Source organism: Zea mays, chromosome 1 (genome assembly GCF_902167145.1).
Source record: "Zea mays cultivar B73 chromosome 1, Zm-B73-REFERENCE-NAM-5.0, whole genome shotgun sequence".
Lineage (NCBI taxonomy): Eukaryota > Viridiplantae > Streptophyta > Magnoliopsida > Poales > Poaceae > Zea > Zea mays.
The window spans coordinates 12,337,844-12,346,395 of NC_050096.1; the positions used below are offsets into that span (position 1 = coordinate 12,337,844).

Sequence of the window (8,552 nt, forward strand, 5' to 3'; positions counted from 1 at the left end):
ATGAGACCCGTCCGATCAGGTCGGCATCAGCCAGTAGCTTGCGCTCGATCTGCGCTTGCCACGCGGCACGGCCCCGACCGGCCGACCCGATCGGTCTCGCGCCCCCGCGATCTGTAGATTAATTTGGAACAGGTCTCAAAAGAAACTACGAAATGTCGTCTTGTTTCTGATGATTAAAACATGGCATAAAATAAATAGCTAAACAAATTGAACGGTGACTGCGTTGACTATAGCACGCCGCACGCCCGGCTAAATATATTGGTTTGTACGACTGGGGTAACACATCTTCACCATATACAGCATGCACCTTAATTATGTGCATACGGAGTATATCTTACACCGGTCACGCTTTTGACGCGCGCGTATCTTACTTTATTATATTGCACGAAGGTACAACACTACATATTTACACAGCTCGATCGCCTGATGTCGAGTTACACACACTGACACGTTCTGAGCCGTCACATTGACACGACGGTACTTCGCAGGCTACCTACATGGACGTAGGTAAAGCGTGCGCTGAGGTACAGAGCTAGCTAGCGAACTAAAAAAAAAAAGACGAGGACTTCAGAGTCCAGGACACGCACGTGTCTCCTCTCCAGGCAGCTGCTTCACTCCCAGACCGCCTCGTTACGGTTGAGCCGTGCGGCCGCAGCCATGGACGCCGCCACGCCTCCGGGCCTCGCCGTCCCGTCGTTCCTGTTGCGGTTCTCCGCGCCAGCCACCCCCAACGCATCGGCGCTCTCCACCGGCTTGTCCGCCACCAACCTCGCCGTCGCGTTCTGCACGTACGACAAAGAACAAATAGTCAAAAGATCTCTGCTCTGTTGCACCACCAACACGCACTGTCAGATATATAGCAGCAGCGGCACGAAACGAAAACGATGGCACGTCGTGTTCGTGACTCGTACCGCCAGGACGTCGCCGAGCGTGGCCTTGTCCTCGTCTCCCCACGCCCACGAGTTGGCCGCCGCGGCCGACTGCGCCTGCGCGGCCAGGCCGCCGGGCACGTTCGCGTCCAGCCCCGTGGCGCGCGCCTCCGCCGCCTGGATGGCGGCCGCGTCGCTGCGCTCCACAGGCGCGTCACCCGCCGCGAGCGCCGTCGCCTCGAGCGCCTCGCCGATGGTCACCTTCGTGATATCCTTGCCCGCCACGCCAGCAGAGGCGCCGCCTCCCGCTCCGGCGCCGGGGCCGGCGATGCCGCCGCCAGCCGTGGCGGCGGCGCCATCGTCGTCGTCCCGCGCGAGGTACTGGCCGACAGCCTGCCCGGCGACGAACTCGGTGACGATGCGGCCGCCGCCCGGGACGCGGGTCTCGGAGACGGTGACGCCCTGCACGGCGGTGGCGTCCGTGGCCTGGTCGTGCCCGACGGCGCCCATGCGCTCGTTGGCGGTGGCCGCGGACTGCATGGCCGCCGCCGGGCCGCCCTTGAGCGTCTGGCCGAACACCAGGTTCTCCGCCGACTGCATCGTGGCCGCGTCCTGCGGCGCCACGGGCTTCTCCGCGAGGCCCCCGCTCACCGCCGGGAACACGTCGCCGTAGCGGACGGCGCCCTGCTCTCCGCCGCCGCTCGTCTCCTCATGGCCGGACGGCCTCCTCGGCTGCTCCTGGCTCATTCTCGCTCGAGCTACCTGCTGTATCACTATCTGATCTCACCTACCAAGAACCAAGTTGCTACTACAGATCACCGCTGGTTGGTTTAGCTGCCTCTTGAGACTTGATGGTGAGTGTGGATTGGATCGTTGCGATTATATGCGGCGTGCGGGGAGCTCGAGGAGGGACATATGTCATGTGTGCAGAGGCGAGAGACGTGGAGACGAGCAAGAGGAGGCGCGTCGCGGCTGCATGCCCACGTGGCGCGAGCGCAAGGGCTGGCCGGCTGCAAGCTGGATGAAGAAGCTCCCGGAAGGGGGGGCATCAGGGCATGCGTGTCAGCGGCCCAGACGGCGGGGGCGAGTCATGGGCCTTTACTTGCAGGCCGAACTGCGCCAGAGTCCTATGCTGGGCTCCTCTAAAGTCCACGGGGCATCTCCGCACGACAAATTTACTGGACCTGCTTAGTACCACATCCATTAGGCCCGTTTCCAGTTTCCACCGTCAACAGAGGATGGCTATCGCCGCCGTTCGCCGGCTCTTGTGGCGCGAGGTGGGGACTGCGGCCGCCGCCGCGGCCTTGGGGACGGACGGGAATCTGTTCGCTCGCCTGGTCTCGGAGCCGGAGTGCCGTGTCAAGGCGACCATGGAGGAGGCTGCCTCCTCCGGGACCCACCGCGACGGCGCCTTCTGGGAGCCCCCCGTCACCGCGCTCCTCCGCGCGTCGTCTCCTACCAAGGCGCACCTCGTGAGTCGCTTCTCTCCTCACTCCTTGGCCCCTTCAATTAAGCTAGTGGTCGGTTTAGTTAATTAGCTTTTACTGAAGAAGGAAATTTCTGTTTTCCTCACGGGTCAGAATACGGGTCAGAAAGAGGTATTCAATGCCGCCAATTAACACTGTTTGAATGGTGAACATTGACTTAGATATTGGAATGGAAACTAGAGAAGCTGCTGAAGGAAGACATTCAAGATTGCGAGCCCTACTCCAGGATAATTCGTTTCTGTGGTCAGACAAGGAATGCAACGTTTGCAATGAGAGTTTTCGAATGCGTGGAGGCGAAGGGAATCCAGCTGAACACTAACATTTGCAATGCCCTTGTCGATGCTTTCTTGTCAGCCGGAGACCTCCTTTCTGCAATGACCTTATACGAGACTATGGAAAGCATGGACGCTTGCAGTCCCAATTCCGCTACATATGATGCATTCATCTGTGCATTTTCGCTGCTTGGAAGTGGCCATGCTATGATGAGCTGGTATGTAGCTGCAAAGAACGCCGGGTTTACGCCAAGTATTCAAGCTTTTGAATCTTTGATCACTGGGTTTGTTCGGTTGAACATGCTAGACGATGCCAAAACGGTGTTTGAGGAAATGATTGCCTTGGAGATTAAGCCAAACTCTACTATTTTGGAGGCCAGCCTTGAGATTCTCTCTAGAAAGGAGGAGACCAGCAGAGTAGGAGACTTTTTAAAACGTGCAAGGGATGGCAATTGGGAGTTGAACAAAGCCACAGTTGTGAGGTTGACAAGAATATGCCTAGATGGAGGGGTAATAGATGAAATGGAGCAGCTGCTTGCCCTAATACAAAAGGGAACACACTTGAATTCTGAAACACAACTGCACCATGGAATTATCAGGTTCTATGCTAATGCAGATCGATTAGCGGATATGGAGGATGCAATTTATCGGATGTTGGACAATGGTGTGATGTTTACGTGCCCGGAGGATGTTGATGTCATAATCTGTTGTTATTTTCGTCACAGGGAATTTGATAGGTTGGATCTCTTTTTGAATCGCATCCGAAGTTTGTTCAAGCTCAATAGGTCTACATATGACATACTGGTTGCTGGATACCGAAAGTTTGATTTACATGAAAGACTTGATTCAACCATAGCTGATATGATGAGGGAAGCTGGATTTGCATGAGATCACAAAGAACTATCTGTGCACCATGACTTTCCACGGTAAGGCCATCTCCAGCGGAACGTGGATATGGGCGTGCAAAACACTGTTTGCACTGTAGAGTGCACTGTTTACAGAGCGAAGTTTGAAATAGGAAGTGAGATAAGAAGTGTTATAGAGAGGCTGCTGGAGATAGCCTAATATTTCCATAGCCTTAAGTGCATTGAGCCTGAAAAATGAAATCCAGGGTGGGATATTTTTTATAACAGTTCAGTTCAAAATTGTTTGATCAGTTCTGTGTTTGACTTGGAAAATATCTCAGATTAAGATACATTATCATGTCATGGATGCATTTGACTTTGAGAAGCCGTAAGCGTGAAATTACATGGATGCTGTGCTCAGGCTGCAGAAGGTATTATTTAGAAAGAACTAAAGAAGATCTATGTGATGTTTATTGTCAACTTGAAAAAATCTCTAGTCACTTGACTTGTCATCTAGTTATGTACCCTCTGTTTTTCTCTAGTCACTTGACTTGTTATCTAGTTATGTACCCTCTGTCCCGAAACAAATAATTTTCTGAAAATTTTCAGACAGTGCTTTTGGTTGTTCAGGATCGAGGCTAGGAATTATTCCAACTGATCAAAGTTTATACAAATTAGATAAGCATTCCGGGTTGGAATGGGTCCAGCCCACGAATCCCCCGGAACGGAACGCACCCTAAGCATATTGGCAAAAGACGCATGTACACTCTTCTTTCCTTTCCTGAGGGATATCTCCTGGATTTGCTCAGAAAGTTATTTATTGTGGGATTGAGAGTATGTGATATTGGGATATAGGTGACCCAGGTGCTACCATGTTTTACCATTTTTCTTTAGTTTTTGATTGAGATAACCTATTTTTCAAAGTCAGATTCCAGAACATAAATAAATTTCTTGCATCCTTCTTGGTCTTGTACTCTGCACTGTACAGTGTTCGACAAACACTTAGAAATTTTTCTTAAGTTGACAAGATAAAATAGACTCTGCCACTGTCAAACCCTTCGATTTGGCCGACCCACTAGGAAGATAAGATGGACCTATGAGCTGTATGGCTGATTACCTCAGTCCTCAATGAAGCTAATCTATTTTGCCCTACTTTGTTTGTACTTCAGAAATAGAATATGTGTTACGAGCAGGCACTAGGATTCACCTTTGTTTGAGTTGGCTGATGGGGACCTTATTTATTCAGTAGTTGGGCCCTTTAGCAAGTGATGGTGTCATTTCCTAGCTGGCTCCACGGCATATTTATTCAAACTGGTGTCCATCACTCCATCGGCCTATATGAATTTAGAACCTTGACCCCATTGTGAGGGCCTGGTACTAGATAGTGTTTGTTCAATAGCCTAACCTATGTAGCAGATTTTTAGTGCTCTTAATAATATCCGAGGTGTGGGTTCTTGATAGATTAGGTTGGTGCTGGGATCTGTTATCCTACTATTTTTCTGGATTCTTGGTTGTGTCTGCTCTGCCCTGATTGTTGTAGTTAAATTAAAATAACGCCAAATCCATATTTCTATCAAATTGCTATGGGAGAAACCAATGTGATATTACCCACTGTATTTGATAGTAGATGTAAACGTAATGACCGTCCAACAGAATCCACTTTTCTTGAGAAGGATCGTCGTCATAAAGCACTGTTCGGTGCTTTAGCAATTGAGCTTAATATTATGCATGGGCAACAACTTGGGTGGTCCGTTTAATCTTGATAGGATTTCGCGCACTCGTCAATAATGCAGTAGACGCTTTACCAAACTGGGTTCCCCTTTGTTCGGCCCGTCATATATGCCTTTCCATGATTCTTGAAACTAGTATCACTGCTTGTTTTCCTTCCCGCCCCTTCCCATCAGCTGCTCGGTGTTCTCTGTATCGTGACACCGTTCCCTTTATTGCAACTTGGACTGAGATTTGTGAAAATAACTGCGCATATAGTTTAGCTACAACCAGTGAAATTAACAAAGATTTATCAATCGCAAGTGCCTGTTATATTCATATGATCTTCTCGTTGATCTTTGGACTTCTGCACCATTATATCCTAGTCAACGGTGCAACATGCATCAACTAGCAACTTTGGAAATATCAAATTCATATTTTGATGCTCCACTTTATCAAAGTAGTTCTGGTAGTTTTGTCATTTATTTCCTATTTCGGGTGGAATCATGTTTAAAACCTTATTATGTTTGTGTATCATGTTAAGCTGTTTCCAAGGAGAATGGTAGCAGATGGTTTTATTTTTGTGGGACCCTTGTGCAAGAGTTTCTATTCATCCAATCTTTTCTGGTATTGTTGACTAATTGACTCATGATAACTTTATTTACATGTTTAATTTCGGGTGAAAGCAGCTGGCAACTGTATTGACTGGGACATGTAGAATATCAGGGGTGATCAATGACTTCAGTTCATCTAGTTACATAAGAAATGTAGAACACATACATTAACTATTGTATGAATCTACTACAAAGGTAAACGGATTTTAATTTGGAACGGATGGAGTATACAAAGGAACTGTTGCTAGAAGAGTTGCAACACAGAAAGATTGAAAAAAGGTATACTTCTCTAGAACATCAGAACATGGTTCATCAAGCTGCAGTACCTCTGGTTGTGTAGCCCTACATAAATATACATTATAAAACCATTGATATTTTTTCGATTTATATTGCCTTGTACCAACCAAAACGGCTATCTTATCTTATGCAGGACTAACAGACACTAGGCTGCAAACTGTGGGCCATGAAAAAAATGGAGAGATTTGATGAATCCATGTGACATGCAGCACCAACCAAGTGGTCCACTTTGCACCTGATGTTCAGAAACAGTAACAGTAACCGGTCACCAGATCTGGTCTACAGATCATGCTCCACCAAATCTTATCCGCCATGATAAAAATCCAAGTTGCGTCGAGTGGGCACACAAACACCGCACAGTTTGTTTATCTAGAAATTTACATCTGATTTTAGGGCAACCAAAGGTAATCCACAGTAGCTGGTTCTCACATGCTTGAGAAGAGAAGCAGGAGGAAGAGAACATAGCTCATGAAACATCGCCTGTCTGACTGTCTCTGATGCGAAGCAGGGAAGGGGAAGGCAACATGATGAACAGCTAGCCCATCTTAATTTACCAAAAAAAGAAAGAAAGATGGCAAGACATTACTATGGAGTAGTAGTACATAGATTAGACGCTCCTACTGTACAACCACGAGTCTTCCAGTGATCTTGCCTCCGCCGCCGCACCTCCAGGTAACCTCGCCTTGCCCTGCGTCGGCGCCTTCCTCGGCACCGGGGCCCTTGGGCACCGTGACGACGAGCTGGCCGTCGACGTACCCGGCCACCGCCATGGCCGGACAGGTCGGCTCGGGCAGCCGGGACCGCCACCTGTCGAGCTCCATGCTGTCGCTGGCGGCGTCGTCGTCAGCGGCCCGTTCGGCGGCTCCGGCCTGCACCACGACCTTGGTGACCCCGGGGTGGATCCTGACGGTGCGCACCCGCACGGTGGCGGCGGCACGCGCACCGGCGGCCGGCGCCGCGACGAAGTGGAAGGCGTCTGGGCCTTCGAACACCTGGACGTCGGTGTCCGCCGGGAGCGGCAGCTCCAGCACCTTGCTGTACACGTGCGGCAGGCGCCGGAGGTCCTTCTTGCCGCCGGCGGTGGGGGATGCTGGGTGGATCCTCATGTGGTCGCGGGACAGATCACGACGGTGCAAGTCCAAAAGCGAAGGCTCCTCTCTTCTCGATCTTTCTCTTGGTTCCTTTCCTTTCGTTGTGTCTCTTGTCTTGTCCTTTGGCTGCTGGTTCTTGGACAGGTTGTTGCTAGGTGAAGACTGAAAGAGCCGGGAGAGGGTGGGGATTTATTTATTATGGTGTGCCACTGCGGCGCGCGCAAGAGGGAGGCTAACTCGCTAAAGGCGCTGAGAGGTGTCACAAGGTTCTTGACGTGTGGGGAAGGAAGATAAGCTCAGGACTGAGGAGAGTGAAGAGGAGTAGTCATCGGAAAAAAAGAAAGGATGGAGATGGAGACGGGGACAGATAGGAAGAAGAGGGCCAGACCGACCGGAGAGGTTTGTGTGTGCGTGTCTTCTCCTGTGCCGGTGGCCGGTGGGGGTGCCTATGTGCGGCCTGTGTGCTGTTTGTTCCTAGTGGCTGGCGCGCACGGCACGGCACGGCCGGATCACGGCCACGCCGTCCGTGGGCTCCGGCGGTCTCTCATCATCAAGATAAGGGAGCGGGACTGACGGCAAGGGAAACATGGGGCTGCCTCCAACGGTTTCAGAATTCAGAGGCCAATTATTCCGCCTCGGCGTCTGCGGGCCAGGGAGTATGGGCGTCGCTTTGCCATATTCACCGCGGCTGCTACCCGCTCATGATACGCTACGCTGGGAGGGACCCCGTCTGGCTGCTTGTGGTGCAGGTAACTGCAATTCTGCTTCTGCATGCATGAGAGGTAATTCTACCGGTCGGCGGTCGCAGCTGACGTGTGAGTAGTTGCATGCTGCTGGACTCTGGAGCTGGATGGACTAGGCGAAGTTGTCTGTTATTAAGGGTTTTTAGGACTGATGGAAAGGACACCGGTGCAGCCAGGAGCTTATCCCATCTGTAGCGCGAGCGGCGCCGTACAGGTTTTGTTTTGACGCTGCGTCAGCTCACGCTCATCTCATACTATCTGGATATGCATGGGTGATTGCACGAGCGATAAGCTTGAAAAGTCTATTTCCCTCCTGGGTTTTAGAATAAACTCGAGGATTACAATGCCTGGTGGGTTGCCGTTAAGTTGCTCCTCCTTGCTGTGGATGAGGTTTCCCGTTTGTTTCTTCTGTTTTGATGAGATGTGCTTGCTACAAAGACTGAAAGAGAGCATTCATGTATGGCGTGATTGGTTGCTGTCGGGTAGGCGAGCCGGGAGTCCGGGACAGGGGACCGGGCCTGGGTAGAGCGAGGCATGATGAGAGCGTGCGTTCTTGTTTGTTTCGTCCCAACTTAAACCGCGTTTCAAACTTCTAAAACCAATACTTAGCACCTAAAATTACTCGTG

At 50.8% G+C, this 8,552-nt stretch overlaps 3 protein-coding genes across 4 annotated transcripts; 1 reads left to right on the forward strand and 2 right to left on the reverse strand.

Annotated features, from left to right (window-relative positions):
- Positions 1-330: 330 nt before the first annotated feature.
- Positions 331-1,861, reverse strand: LOC103631743 (late embryogenesis abundant protein D-34). The gene is made up of 2 exons (XM_008652985.4): positions 912-1,861; positions 331-782 (listed from the first exon to the last, which is right to left on the reverse strand). The coding sequence occupies exons 1-2, from the start codon at positions 1,614-1,616 to the stop codon at positions 612-614; spliced, it is 876 nt and encodes a 291-aa protein (XP_008651207.1). The 5' UTR covers positions 1,617-1,861; the 3' UTR covers positions 331-611.
- A 175-nt stretch (positions 1,862-2,036) lies between these two features.
- Positions 2,037-8,334, forward strand: LOC103631742 (pentatricopeptide repeat-containing protein, mitochondrial-like). Of its 2 annotated transcripts, XR_004852777.1 has the most exons (4): positions 2,037-2,341; positions 2,518-3,904; positions 5,870-6,073; positions 6,225-8,334. XR_004852777.1 is itself a non-coding variant. In XM_008652974.4 (2 exons), exons 1-2 carry the CDS (start codon positions 2,108-2,110, stop codon positions 3,514-3,516), a joined length of 1,233 nt encoding a protein of 410 aa, XP_008651196.2. In that variant the 5' UTR covers positions 2,037-2,107; the 3' UTR covers positions 3,517-4,102. The 2 variants fall into 2 exon arrangements, 1 of the variants encoding a protein (XP_008651196.2); XM_008652974.4 differs by lacking the exons at positions 5,870-6,073; positions 6,225-8,334 and having other exon boundaries at positions 2,518-4,102.
- Positions 6,555-7,333, reverse strand: LOC100274542 (uncharacterized). The gene has a single exon (NM_001148898.1). It carries the CDS (start codon positions 7,195-7,197, stop codon positions 6,709-6,711), a length of 489 nt encoding a protein of 162 aa, NP_001142370.1. The 5' UTR covers positions 7,198-7,333; the 3' UTR covers positions 6,555-6,708.
- Positions 8,335-8,552: the final 218 nt, after the last annotated feature.

Excerpts from the sequence above, each read along its gene's own strand:
- LOC103631743 (XM_008652985.4), bottom strand. The coding sequence starts at position 1,616 with ATGAGCCAGGAGCAGCCGAGGAGGCCGTCCGGCCATGAGGAGACGAGC. Across the intron at positions 783-911 it reads CGCTCGGCGACGTCCTGGCG|AACGCGACGGCGAGGTTGGT; the intron begins GTACGAGTCACG and ends TCGTACGTGCAG.
- LOC100274542 (NM_001148898.1), bottom strand. The coding sequence starts at position 7,197 with ATGAGGATCCACCCAGCATCCCCCACCGCCGGCGGCAAGAAGGACCTC.
- LOC103631742 (XM_008652974.4), top strand. The coding sequence starts at position 2,108 with ATGGCTATCGCCGCCGTTCGCCGGCTCTTGTGGCGCGAGGTGGGGACT. Across the intron at positions 2,342-2,517 it reads CTCCTACCAAGGCGCACCTC|ATATTGGAATGGAAACTAGA; the intron begins GTGAGTCGCTTC and ends ACATTGACTTAG.